General features: G+C 57.0%; 2 protein-coding genes across 6 annotated transcripts in view; one reads left to right on the top strand and one right to left on the bottom strand.

Moving 5' to 3' along the window:
• The first annotated feature begins 635 nt into the window (after positions 1-635).
• Capn12 (calpain 12) lies at positions 636-13021 on the top strand. Its single transcript, XM_004636788.2, has 21 exons — positions 636-1165; positions 1708-1777; positions 1909-2027; positions 2214-2347; positions 2930-3098; positions 4820-4894; positions 4965-5050; positions 5115-5189; positions 6656-6819; positions 6897-7135; positions 7656-7667; positions 7823-8031; positions 8258-8300; positions 8376-8435; positions 8844-8901; positions 9253-9323; positions 9402-9464; positions 10157-10235; positions 11669-11785; positions 11869-11927; positions 12012-13021. Exons 1-21 carry the CDS (start codon positions 929-931, stop codon positions 12036-12038), a joined length of 2166 nt encoding a protein of 721 aa, XP_004636845.1. The 5' UTR covers positions 636-928; the 3' UTR covers positions 12039-13021.
• The window catches only part of Actn4 (actinin alpha 4), a 77080-nt gene continuing 75846 nt past the window's right edge, over positions 12289-13522 (bottom strand). For 2 of the 5 annotated variants that reach the window (XM_004636785.2, XM_004636786.3), the window contains one exon: positions 12289-13428. In XM_004636785.2, the coding sequence (XP_004636842.1) occupies positions 13270-13428 (159 nt within the window). In that variant the 3' untranslated portion in view covers positions 12289-13269. The remainder of the gene's footprint in view (positions 13429-13522) is intronic. The other 3 variants (XM_004636787.2, XM_012515936.2, XM_023721644.1) reach the window with 2 other exon arrangements.

Below are 13522 nucleotides of genomic sequence, written 5' to 3'. Positions count from 1 at the left end.
CTGAGCCTTTTTTCCATTTTCTTTAGGGAAACGCACCTCTGGCCAGACCTGGGGCTCGGCAGACAAAACGGGGCATTGTGAGCATAGGAGCCCTGGCGCCCGCACGGGACAGGCGGGTGCAAAGCTGCCCTCTGCGCTCAGCCCCACCTCACTGCCCGGGCTGGGTCAGCCTTCCTCAGCTCAGGACAGTAGTCTGAGGGGAATGATCTCGGCTCCCACAGCGCGTGGCTCCCACAGCGCCGCATGAGAGTTGTGAAGGCAGGACAGAGGTCAGGAGGCCAGGCGCGGTGGCACACTCAGGAGGCTGAGGCTGGCTAATTCCAGGGCAGCCTGGGCAACATAGCAAAACCATCACAAGAAGCAAGTGGACAAACAAAACCAGGGGGTCAGCAAATGAGGCTGAGGGGGAGAAGAGATGAAATGTCAGATGAAGGGGCTGGGGTGATGGCTCAGTAGAATAAGCACTTCCCTGGCAAGCACAAGGGCCTGAGTTCAATCCCCGGTCGCGCGCACACACACACACACAAAATAGAAATGTCAAATGAAAAGTCTGAAGAGACACAGAGATGGCCTGGCCCTGCTCCCCAGCCTGGCCCCCCCACAGAGGTGGCCCACGCAGGCACAAACACCCCCACACTGACCTCCTTCTTGATACTTGCTGGTCCTCCCTCAGTTCTGCCCACCTCCCCTCCTGCTGGTCAAGCCCATTAAGCCGCTGCCCTGGCCACAACTGAGGGCCCCACGCCCCAGGGAGGAAACCACTGAAGAGGCGTCTCTGCTCCCTTGCACCCCAAACCATCAATTAATATTAACGAGGGAAGGCTGCACAGGGCCTAAAGACCCCCAACGGGGTGCAGGTGGCAGGGCCCCGCCCCATGACTCAGGAAGTTAAAGGACCTGGGGCCATCTGGGAGCCCAGAGTATTCCGATGGCAGGCAGCGACGGGAGGGTCACAATCCAGCTGGTGGCTGAAGATGCGGAGACTGGCGCCTGGGACCCACAGCCCTTTCGAGGCCAGAGCTACGAGGCAATCAGAGCAGCCTGCCTGGATTCAGGGATCCTGTTCCGCGACCCCTACTTCCCTGCTGGACCTGATGCCCTTGGCTATGACCTGCTGGGGCCAAACTCAGAAAAAGCCAAAGGGGTGGAATGGAAGAGGCCCAGAGTAAAGTGGGGATGGGTCTGAGGGAGGAGGCTGGGCCTGGACCCCTGAGTCTGAGGGAGGAGGATCCCTGAGTCTGAGGGAGGAGGCTAGGCCTGGACCCCTGAGTCTGAGGGAGGAGGATCCTTGAGTCTGAGGGAGGAGGCTGGGCCTGGACCCCTGGGTCTGAGGGAGGAGGCTGAGCCTGGATCCCTGAGTCTGAGGGAGGATCTGGGCCTGGACCCTGGGGTCTGAGGGAGGAGGCTAAAGGTCTTGGCTGGGAGCAAGCCCAGTGTTCTGTATTCAGGGAGACCCAGGGAAGCTACACTGTGTTCCCAGATCCCGTGACCTATTGTGGGCTGGAGAACTTTTTACCTGGAGCCGTTGTGCGGGAGACCCAGGCATCTGCCCTCTCAGCTGCCCCTTCTTCCCTTTCCTGGGCTGACCTGGAAGCCCCATCACCCCAGGAGGTTTTTGTTGGGGGGTTACCAGGAATTGAACTCAGGACCTTGAGCTTGCCAGGCAGGTGCTGCGCTGCTGAGCTACATCTCTGGCCCCTCCCCTAGGAGTTTTGTGCTGAGCCCCAGTTCATCTGTGAGGACATGAGCCGGACAGACGTGTGTCAGGGCAGCCTGGGTGAGACCCCTCAGCCCATCTTGAGTCCCAGACCCAGGAGTCCCTGCTGGTACCCTCAGAGCTCTGCCCCTTGGCTCCCTTTCCCTGGCTCTCTTCCTTAACCCCTCGCCTGGCCCCGGCCTTTTCTCCAGGAAACTGCTGGTTCCTCGCGGCTGCCGCCTCCCTCACTCTGTACCCCCGGCTCCTGTACCGGGTGGTCCCCCCTGGACAGAGCTTCCGAGATGGCTATGCAGGTGTCTTCCATTTCCAGGTAGAGCTTGGTTCCTTCGTCCATGCCCCACCTGTGCTGACAAGAGTTTCATCTTTGGCCTGATCCCCTTGGGGCTGTAATAATTCTAAGGCTCTGGGACTGGCACAGCAGGGTCGGGGCAGAGGTTGGGGACCCAGCGGGGTGGTGGTCCGAAGCTAATCCTAGGCCCTGCCCCTTCTGCACCAGCTCTGGCAGTTCGGTCGCTGGGTAGATGTCGTGGTGGATGACAGGCTCCCAGTGCGTGAGGGGAAGCTGATGTTCGTGCGCTCAGAGCAGCGGGATGAGTTCTGGGCCCCGCTCCTGGAGAAGGCCTATGCCAAGTGAGGACCCAGGGCCCCAGCCCGCACCCCAAGGCCCAGCCATATGGGACCTCCAGCTGCCAAGGACCCCAACCAAGTCCCAACTGTCCATCTGTACCTTCCTATGGCCCAAGGGCTTGAGATCCTAAGCACCTCCTCTGTCCACATCGCTGGAGCCCACAATTCCTGAGGACCCTGAAGTCTCATGTCTGGAGCCCTGATTTATCCCTCTGATGACCTGTAATCTCAGGCCATCTCTTGTCCATTAAGACATCCAAGCTACCTCCCACCCCCATTGGCTGTGACCCTGGGACCCTTAAATCATTTCTTCCTAATCCTGAGGGTCTGGAATGCCTGGTACTCCCCAGCCCCCGCCCCCACCTCCACCCCGCCAAAGCTGAAGTCCAGAGACTCAGGCCCAGGCCCAGGCGCAGTTCTGCACTGTTGCCCCGGGGCTCCCACCCTAACAGTCCTGGCGGCCTCTAGATGGCCCACAGGTCCAGGTCTTGGCTTCTGGGCCTCCCTCCTGCTGCGACAGAAGCCTCGGAGGCTGTGGAGGATCTAAGAGGCTGGTACCCACCTCAGATCTGCCCCCTACTGCAGGCTCCATGGCTCCTACGAGGTGATGCGAGGTGGCCACATGAATGAGGCTTTTGTGGACTTCACCGGCGGCGTGGGCGAGGTTCTCTACCTGAGAGGCAACACGCCGGGCCTCTTCTCGGCCCTCCGCCATGCCCTGGCCAAGGAGTCCCTGGTGGGCGCCACTGCCCTGGTGAGAGCTGCACTCCTGCTCAGCCCAAAGGGGCACACGGGTTGGGAGGAGCTTCCTATCTTTTCCTTTTAGCTTCTGCTGCCGAGTTCTTTCTCACAAACAGCTGCGAGTTAGGCAGAACTTATTTGCACTCATAACAAGACAAGCCTCAGGCACAGCTGCACCTGGGTGCTCCGAGGACCTCGCAGAAGTGTTTCTCTACCCTGATTCTGGGTTCGCGGCACGCGGGCAGGCCTTCCCAATGATAGGTTTTTCTGAGGTGCAGTAAAAAGATAGGAAAGATAAAAGAAGCCTTTATTAACTCCAAAGACACGGAGAGGATCGAGGGCAGATGGGTCTGGTAGATCTTCCAGCCCAAGACAAAGAAAGCCAGGGCTTTTGAGGACTGTTGTTAGGGGTGGAGTCTGAGGAGGATGTTTAGAAGTATCTGAGGAACTGATTGGGGCCTTCCCTGAGGTGGCGGGAAAGGACATTGCACCCCGGGCTGAATTGCAGAAGAAGGGGGCAGGTGGTCTTTGAGAAAATAAGCTGTCGCTTTAAGGGCTTCAGCCATATGAGATGACCACCATAATAATGAGCAATTCAGACTAGGGCCAGAACCTGTCACCCAACACAAGTGCAAAAGGGAACCTCCAGTAGCTGTAGGCACCCCCACCCCGGCAGGGTTAAAAATGTAAAAATAAAAGAGTAGGGTTTTTTGAGATATTTATTTATTTATTTATTTATTTATCTATTTATTTATTCTGTGGTACTGGGGATTGAACTCAGGACCTTGCTCTTGCCAGGCAAGTACTTATTCTACTGAGCCATCTCCCTGCCCCACCCCCCTTTTGGTACTGGGACAAACTCAGGCAAGTGCTTATTCCACTGAGCCATCTCCTCAGCCCCTGGGATGATCTCAGGACCTTATGCTTGCCAGGCAGGCACTTATACCACTGAGCTATCTCCCCATCCCCCCTTTTTGGGGGTTTTTTTTTTTTTTTTTTAATGTGTGTGTGTATGTGTGTGTGTGTGTGTGGCCAGCTCAGCCCACCAGGGGGCGGGGCTGGCTGGCATGTGGTGCTGGGGGATTGAACCGTGGTCCCTGTGCTTTGCTAAGCTTGTTCTAAGTAGGTGCTTTAGACCACTGAGCCATCTCACCAGCCCCCTTTTTTGGTTTTTTTGAGACAGGGTCTTGCTATGTAGTTCAGGCTGGTCTTGAGCTCACTTTGTAGCCCAGGCTGGTCTTAAGCTGGCAGAGATCCTCCTGCCTCAGGGCTTACAGGGGTGCACCACCACAACCAGCCTTTTGTGTTTTATTGTTTTGAGACAGGGTCTCACTATGTACCCCAGGCCAGCCCCAAACTCATGGCAATCCTCCTGCCTCAGGCTCCAGAGTGACGGGTTTATAGGCATGTGCCCTGATGCCCATGTTCATACCTTCACTGAGTTGGTCTAACTCATACCCTTACCCACTTCTTAACCTTGTACTTGGTCCCTGAGGCTCTGCCTCTGTGTCTCCCTTCCATGCGTCTTGGTTACTGCAGCTTAGCACCCGCCCCTTTCTGTCTCCTTTCCACCTCCCTACCTGTTCTGTTTCCCTCTCCCCTCTTCTGAGCCCAGGGCCAGGCAATGCCATGCTGTGCTTGAGCTGCGGTGGTGGCAGGAGGTTGGGGGCTTGAGGGAAGCAGCTGTCCTTCTGTCCTCCACCTTGAGCTCACTGTCTTGTGTCCTCTGCTCAGAGTGACCGGGGCGAGTACCGTACAGAAGAGGGGCTGGTGAAGGGGCATGCGTATTCAGTCACAGGCACGCACAAGGTGAGCTGTCCCTGTGGGTGAGCTGGCAGGGGTGTCCAGGTGCCACTGCCACCCACTATGCTGTCCTCAGGTGTCCCTGGGCTTCACCAAGGTGCGGCTGCTGCGGCTTCGGAACCCATGGGGCCGTGTGGAATGGTCCGGGGCATGGAGTGACAGGTGGGATGAGCTGTGGGGTGGGGGGCTGGGTCCCCCCTGCGGCCCCTCACACCTGTCTCTCCAGCTGCCCTCGCTGGGATACGCTGCCCCCGGAGTGGCGAGATGCCCTGCTGGTGAGGAAGGAGGATGGTGAGTTCTGGTGAGTTCTGGGTTCCCAGCTCTGCCCCTGAGAGGCCCCCTGGGCCTGGGGACCAAGGGACAGGGGAAGAAGGGACAGGGAGAACCCCATGAGCATCCTAGGGAGAAACTGTGCCTAGTAGCAGCAGTGCTGGGATCAAGGAGGAAGACGCTGGAGCCATAGTAAGTGCTGGAGGCTGGAAAGGGGCGGTGGGATTGGGGGAGGTTTAGTGACATTTGGGGCATTTCTTGAGATCTGGCAATACTGAGATTGTAAAGGATACTTGTTGATATCAGGGTCTTAGTATGTTTTTTTCAGTACTGGGGATTGAACCCAGGGCCTCCTGCCCTTTTATAATTTTTTATTTTGATACAGGGTCTTGTCAAGTAAGTTACTAAAATGTCTAGCCTGGGCACAAACAAAGAATCTCCTACACGGCTAGGACTGTAGGCTTGTGCCATCATACCTAGCTTTGGTTTCTTTTTGGCAGAACCATGGATTGAACTCAGGCCTTTGCGCTTGCCAGGCAAGTGCTTATTCCACTGAGCCATTTCCCCGGCTCCTGCCCTTTGGGTTTTCTAAAAATTTATTTATGGGCCAGGGGTTCGATCCCCCCTCCCCCTGCATGCGGTGGCAGCCCCACCTCCAGGGCACACTGAGATGGCAATTGTGACTGGGTGTGGTAGCGTGCCTGCCTGCAATCCCAGCGCTTGGGAGGCTGATAACAGGAGATTACTACAAGTCTGATCTGTGTAGTGAGACTCTTTTTTTTTTTTTTTTAATTTTATTTATTTATTTACTTATTAGAGAGAGAGAGAGAGAGAGAGAGAGAGAGAGAGAGAGAGAGTGGTGTGTGTGTGTGGCCAGCTCAGCCCACCAGGGGGCGGGGCTGGCTGGCATGTGGTGCTGGGGGATCGAACCGCGGTCCCTGATGCTTTGCTAAGCTTGTTCTAAGTAGGTGCTTTAGACCACTGAGCCATCTCTCCAGCCCCAAGACTCTTTTTTTTTAATGTGTTTAGTACAGGGTCTACAAATTTTACTTACGTGATACAGGGTCTTGCTGTACCATGCACGGTTTCAGTAGCCAGCCTGGCAAGCGGTAAAGGGAATCAAACCCTGGTCCTTGTGCTTGCCAGGCAGGTGCTTAGGCCACCAAGCTATCTTGCTAGCTGTCTTTAGATTTTATTTATTTATTTATTTATTTATTTATTTGTGGAACCAGGGATGAATTCAGGCCCTTGTGCTTGCCAGGGAAGCGCTTATTCCACTGAGCCATCTCCCTGGCCCCACCTCTTTAGATTTTAGAAAAGCAACTTAATGATATTTGGGAGCAGCCTGTGGGGCATTTCCAAAGACTTAGACACCTGGGGGAACTGTAGGGCTTAGAGATTTCTGGGTTGACAGGTCCTTAGCAGTATTTGAGGGCCTGACAGGCCTTGTGATTGGGGTCAGTTCTGGAGTCTTGAGTTTTTGGGGGCACCCTCCAGGATGGAGCTGCAAGACTTCCTTCAGCATTTCAACACCGTCCAGATCTGCTCACTGAGCCCCGAGGTGCTGGGCCCCAGCCCGACCGGGGGCGGCTGGCACATCCACACCTTCCAGGGCCGCTGGGTGCGTGGCTTCAACTCTGGTGGGAGCCAGCCTACCGCGGGTGAGGCCTGAGGGGCTCTGGGGTGCGTGCGGGGATGGGGCTGTGGCAGCCTGCGGACCCCACTTCTTCCCTCCTAGAGACCTTCTGGACCAATCCCCAGTTCCGGCTGACTCTGCTGGAGCCCGATGAGGAGGAAGAGGATGAGGACGATGAAGGGGCGCCCTGGGGAGGTTGGGGGGCCGCAGGGGCGAGGGGCCCTGCAAGGGGGGGTCGCACCCCCAAATGCACGGTCCTCTTGTCACTCATCCAGCGCAACCAGCGGTGCCTAAGGGCCAAGGGCCTCACTTACCTCACTGTGGGCTTCCATGTATTCCAGGTGAGGCCTCCCAGGGGTGGGGTGGGGGCAGGACTTGAGGAGAGTGGAAGCCACTGTGCCAGGAGGAAAGAAGAGTCCCGTAAAGACTGAGGAGGGGCTAGAGGGGAAGAGCCTCGTCTATCTAGGTGGAGAAGGGCCTGGCATGAGGCACAGGTCTATCCCAGCACTCTGGGAGGCTGAAGCAGGAGGATCTCAAGTTCGAGCTCAGCCTGGGCAATTTAGTGAGACCTTGTCTTCAAAAGACATGGGCGGAAGATACTGCTCAGTGCAAAGGCTCTCGGTTCAGTGTTCAGTACCCCTACTCCCTCAAATAGCTGAGAAGGGCATGAGAGGGCAGATGGGGGAGGGGAGGCCTGGGAAGGGCCGGTCCTGGCTTGGGACCAGGACCAGAGGCTCAAAGAAAACTGAAGAACCAGGGGTCCCCAGGAAGCCGGAAGGGCCTGAGGGGCGCGGAGGGGCTGGAGTGGGCTCTGAGCCGGGCTCCTCCTCCCGCCCTGATCTGCGCACTCGCTTCTTACAGATTCCAGAGGAGGTGGGTCTCAGGCGCGCCCCGCTCCTGGCCGAGTACCAGCATGGTCCCCTCTCGGGGAAGCCCAGCGGGCTGGGGGCGGGCTCGGCGGGACGGGGGCGGACCCGGGCAGGTGGGCGGCCAAGCGGGGTAGCCGCGGTCACAACGCCCCTCCGCAGCTGCTGAGCCTCTGGGACTCGCCGCGCAGCCGCGAGCTCCTGCCTGGGCTGCTGCGCGCCGACCGCTCGGTCTTCTGCGCCCGCCGCGACGTGAGCCGCCGCTGTCGCCTGCGCCCCGGCCATTACCTCGTGGTGCCCAGCGCTTCCCGCGTTGGCGACGAGGCCGACTTCACGCTGCGTATCTTTTCCGAGCGCAGTCACACAGCAGTGTGAGCCTGGACCTCCGCCCTCGCCCCGACAGTAGCCCTGGCCAGGGACCCCCAAGTCCTACCCCGGTCTCTCAGGCTCCAGGACCCAGCCCCGGGACTCTGACACCCACCCCATCCTGGTGCCTGAGGCCAAAGCCCCAAAACCCTACCCAATTCAACACTGGGACCCTGAGGCCCCAAGGCCCAGCCGTGGGGTGACCACCGTATCTCCTGCTTCAATTCGCAGGGAGATCGATGACGTGATCAGCGCTGACGTGGAGACCCTCATGGTGAGGGAGCTGCGCTGGGAGGGGCGCCCGGGAGGGGAGGATTTGGGGCCAAGCTGAACCCTTCCTTCCTCCTAGGTCCCCTCCAAGCCCCTGGAGCTGCAGTTGGTGCAGCTGTTTCTGGAGCTGGCTGGGGAGGTGAGGAATCCAGGCTGGGTTCCCTCCTTTTCATGAGCGGCTCATTTTGCTTACTCCTTCCCTCTAGCTTCTTTTCTGGAAGGCTCTTCCTGCCTCCGGGCCTTGGTTCAGTCTGCACTCTGAGCCTAGACCTTCCCTCCCTTCACAGTCCCCCCAGACTGGGCCTCCTCTTCCCACCTTGCCCTTCTATGTCTCTGTTACTAGCTCCTTGCGGGCTCCCAAAGCCCAGCGCTTCTTTCCTTGCTGCCCTGGGCCACTCTGGGGCAGGTCTGTCTCTACTAATGCAAACTTGAGAGGGTAGGTCTGGATCTCTTAGTCACTGTCTGTACCCAGCACCTTCCAGCACAGGGTCTGGCCAGTTTGTTGGCTGGCTGCATGAATGAATGAATTGGCTCTCTCGCTGCCTAGGAGGAAGAACTCAATGCCCACCAGCTCCAGACTTTATTGAGTATTGCCCTGGAGCCAGGTGAGTTGGGGTTCTGGGGCTGTTGGCCAGAGGTTCTTTGACTACAGCCAGACCCCTACCCAGTCATATATGTTAATAGGTTGTGCTGCTTGCTGGGCATGAGGCCACAGGAAGGCCAGGCTCAGCTCAGCAGCATCTCCTAGCCTGTGGCTGGCACAGCCAGGAGGGTATCTCTTTTCTCTGACGTGGCACTCACAGCACTGTGTGGTGCAGACTGGGGCAATGTGTCCGGATGTAAATCCCAGCTCTGCCATCTGTAGCAACCAAAGGCTTTCTGTGGCTCTGTGTCTGTGAAAGGCCCTCTGCGAAGAGGGCCAGTGGACAGCAAGTGCTGGAGTTTTTTTCTTGCAGCCAGAGCCAGCACTAGGAACTCCGGGGAGATCGGGCTCAGGACCTGTGAGCAGCTGCTGCAGTGTTTTGGGGTACATGTCTGGGAACTGGGCACGGGGATGTTTGCCTTTCTGGGGGTACTGACCATAACCAGATGCCTTCACCTGCAGCATGGGCGGAGCCTGACCCTGCACCACTTCCAGCAGCTCTGGGGCCACCTGCTGATGTGGCAGGTAAGGCAAGGGCCTGGCAGGCTGCCTGCTCCTGTGCATACACCCCAGAGATAAAAGGGGGACTAGGCTACCTTGTGCAGCCTCTGGTCTTGGGCTGGACTCTGGGCCCTGCCCTATCCAGTCTGGGTGGCCCTGGGGAAGGGGCCTTCCACTCCACGGGACCTCTGCTTGGCTGCACATGATTGGTCTAACCCATGGGGAAGAGATGGCCAAGGTCCTCTCCATACTGCTAACCCTGAGAAGCCAGTACTTGGCAAGCCCTCACACATTGTCTTCCTCACCTGTGACCTGGTGTCTACACACCAGCAAAGGAAGAAACAGGTACAGGCGGCTAAGCTGCTGGCCTCGGGCAAATAGCCAGGTAGAAGGGTAGAAGGGTGCTGAGCTGGGTGCTCTGTGGCCTCTGAGGTCACCTTCAGCTTTTTTTTTTTTTTAATTTTATTTATTTGTGTGTGTGTGTGTGTGTGTGTGTGTGTGTGTGGCCAGCTCAGCCCACCAGGGGGCGGGGCTGGCTGACATGTGGTGCTGGGGGATTGAACCGCGGTCCCTGTGCTTTGCTAAGCTTGTTCTAAGTAGGTGCTTTAGACCACTGAGCCATCTCACCAGCCCTCACCTTCAGCTTCTTTAGGGTACAGGGTGATGTTCAGGGCCCTTGGCACTGGGGTTGGACTGACCTGCTCCTCCCTGTCCAGGCCACATTTGACAAGTTTGATGAGGACACTTCTGGGACCATGAACTCCTATGAGCTGCGGCTGGCGCTGAATGCTGCAGGTGTGAACAGGGATCTCGGGTAGATGGGGGACAGGGCTTGGTCCTGCTTGTCTCATCTTCCCAGTCCTGCCTGCTGGCCTGGGTGCAGCCATTCACAAGGCCTATTCCCAGTAGGGCTTGGGTGGTATCCTCGGTGTGGACTGAGGGGCCCTAAGAAGGGAACACTGGGCACTGGTATCTGAGGTGCTGCTTCCTGGGTAGCGTGGAATAATGTTCTAGATTCTGATGAGCTTCAGTTGGAATGGTCGCTCTCCTGACTTTCTGCTGGCATGTGATTTCTTCTGATGGCCTACGTCACTGTGAGGTTGGCCTGGGGTACCTGTGGGGTGGCACTGCACAGCACCCTGTGCTAGAAACACAGCTCTTGTCACTCTGTACCATATACTACCCCAAAGGAAGGCAGTGAGACTGGATTTAGTGGCAAATGTTGGTAATTCCGCCACTCTGCAAGCCTGAGGCAGGAGGACTGAGTTCAAGCCCAACCTGGCAACATAGTAAGAATTTGTATTGAAATAAATGGCTAGAGATGTAGCTCAGTTGGAAAGCTCTCTGGGAGTAATCCAGAACCACACACACACACACACACACACACACGCACGCACGCACGCACACCAACAGCATTTGCTGCATGGAGGGGGCCAGCTTGTTCACTGAGTGCGGAAGCACAAAACCATAAGCTGGCCCTGGAGAGAACCAGCCTGTGCTTTCCCACACGTCTGGACTCAGTGGCATACTCTTGGGGACAGAGGACAGGTGGGGTCAGCTAGTCCTAGGGCCAACCTGCCATTTGCCATGGTGCTGCAGGAAAGCTGTAGGGCCTTGAGGCCAGGGGCACTGGGCTCCCTCTCTGAGGGAGGCCACAGTGTGGTGGTGGGCAGGTGCCCAGGGGTGTGCAAGGCCAGGTGAGCCCAAGTCAGGGTGGTGGCATCAGAGAAAAGGCGCTATGCAGGGCCTCAGCAGAGAGCAGAGGTGAGTAAGCACACTTGTAAACCTCAGCGCCTCAGCAGGCTGGGGAAGGAGGACCCCAAGTTCAAGGAGGGTCTGGCCTGGGCAGCTTAGGAATGAGAACCTGTCTCAAAACGGAAATTAATAAAAAGAAAATTAAAATTAAAAGGGCTGGGGATAGATGTAGTTCAGCATAAAGGCCCACATCCAATTTCTAGTTGCACACACACACACACACACACACACACACACACACACACACAAAGGAAAAACAAGAAGTTGCCTCTGATGTCGAGTATGGAGTGACCCTAGACCTACTGTCAAGCATATTTTGCCACCCGAAGGTATTTCCGTGCCCAAGTGACACAGTTCTTGGGTGCCAGGTACCATACACACAAGCCCTCTATCTTCACACCTTGTGGGCCCAAGCCACTGGGGTGCCGTCTTGGGGTGTGGTGTGGAAGTGGGGTTCCGGACTCCTTCCCCAGGTTTCCACCTGAACAACCAACTGACCCAGGCCCTCACCAGCCGCTACCGGGACAGCCGGCTGCGTGTAGACTTTGAGCGCTTCGTGTCCTGTGTAGCCCAGCTCACCTGCATCTTCCGTGAGTACCAGCGCTACTTGGTAGGCGCAGGGTGGGTCTCCCTTGCTGGGTGTGGCAGGCCCTCACTGTTCCTCTCTGTGCAGGCCACTGCAGCCAGCATCTGCACGGGGGTGAGGGGGTCGTGTGTCTGACCCACAGACAGGTGAGCTGGGCTGGAGGAACAGGGTGGCTCTGGTACCATCCAAGGATCCCTGCCTCAACTCTGCCTCTTGCTCCTCTCATGCAGTGGACAGAGGTGGCCACCTTCTCCTAGGATGTGGGGTCAATGCCTGCTGCCCAGGCCCTGCCCCTCTGCATCTAGAACCAGCTGCGTGCCTGGCTCACTCACTGACAAGAGCACCTCTCTATCAGCACCTGCACTTGCTGCCACTTGTGTTAGTCCCTAAGGGGCCCATGGTACCTTTGATTTTACACAGGATGGGAATGGGGTCTCTGGGCTCACGTGCTTTCCCGAGGTAGAGAATGGACAGCACAGAGAGGACACTGTCGGGCTCCTTCTTAAAAATATTACATGTTTTATTATCCTGTCCCCAGGAGGGTGGTTTATCCAGAAACCAAGAAAAAATCAATCAGAATAAATTCAGAAAGGGGTGGGGAGGCAAAACCATCAACTACCAGGCAGCCAGGCCAGCAGCCCGCCTCCACCTGGGGCGGTCCCCAGAGACCCTGCCGATGCAGCCGAGGACAACCAGGAGGGGGCTGGGAGGGCAGCACATCAGCTATGTCTTCATTAGGAGAGCAAGAGACGCGGCAGAGATATGTTGCTAGGTGAATATATATTTATATAATAAATCCGTAAGTTAATAAAGTAAATAGTAATCTTCTGAAAGTTTTTAATTTTTGTTTTTAAAATTTTTTTGTGGCTTTTTTGTTTTTGTTGTTTTTTTGTTTTTGTATTTTTGTTGTTTTATTTTGGTCCTTAGAAAATCTGAGACGGCAAGTCCAGACAAAGCAAGGCCAGGGCAGCCTGGAGCCAGGGCCCAAGCTGCTGGGTTGGCCCAGTGGGTATCTGTAGCGCCCTCTGCTGGACCCTTTGTAGGGCAGGGTAGTTCCTGGACAAGGCACATGGGGCTTTGGCCTGGATGTGGGAGGCCTGGAAGGGACCTCAAGGGCAAATGGAAGGACCCAGGGGCTGGGGGTGGTGGCAGTGGAGGGGCATCCCAGGGCACAGAGGGGACCTGCTTTCCTATGGGGGATCTGCTGTCTCCTCCACATAGGTTTAAAAAAAAAAAAAACCACAGTAACACATCATATATATTTACCAGACGAGGGACACTGACCCCAAAAGTCTCCTTTCCCCTACCGGATGGGGGGACCTCCTGGCCAACCAACGAGAGAGGAGAGAGCCTGCCCCAGCCCCTCCCTGCCCACCCACCCACCCCCAAAGGCCGGACAGAGTGCTTTGCATAGATACAGAGTCAGGGGAGCGGAGAGCTGGCCCCTCCAGGAGGCCTCGAGGAGGGTGTGGTCCGGTGGCCGGGGATTCACAGGTCACTCTCTCCATAGAGGGCTGTGGAGAAGGACTTGTAGTCCAGGGCGCCAGGCACAGCATCAGACCCCTGATAGGGTGCCATGCGGGCAATGCAGTACTCTGCCTGGTCGGGGGGCAGCTCTCTCCGTAGCTCCTCAGCTGTGATGAAGTTCTGGGGACAGCAGGGCAGGACTGTGAGCCACTCCCCATCCCATGCCAACCCTCCCAGCCCCTCACACTGGTGTGGCCCAGATTTCTGCTGCAGG

Source organism: Octodon degus, unplaced genomic scaffold, assembly GCF_000260255.1.
Source record: "Octodon degus isolate 3935 unplaced genomic scaffold, OctDeg1.0 scaffold00083, whole genome shotgun sequence".
Classification (NCBI taxonomy): domain Eukaryota; kingdom Metazoa; phylum Chordata; class Mammalia; order Rodentia; family Octodontidae; genus Octodon; species Octodon degus.
This window is presented reverse-complemented; position numbering and strand designations above follow the sequence as displayed.

Coding starts and splice junctions, on each gene's coding strand:
- Capn12 (XM_004636788.2), top strand. CDS start 929: ATGGCAGGCAGCGACGGGAGGGTCACAATCCAGCTGGTGGCTGAAGAT. Junction 3,099..4,819: donor TGGTGGGCGCCACTGCCCTG/GTGAGAGCTGCA, acceptor TCCTCTGCTCAG/AGTGACCGGGGCGAGTACCG. Junction 10,236..11,668: donor GCTGGCGCTGAATGCTGCAG/GTGTGAACAGGG, acceptor CTCCTTCCCCAG/GTTTCCACCTGAACAACCAA.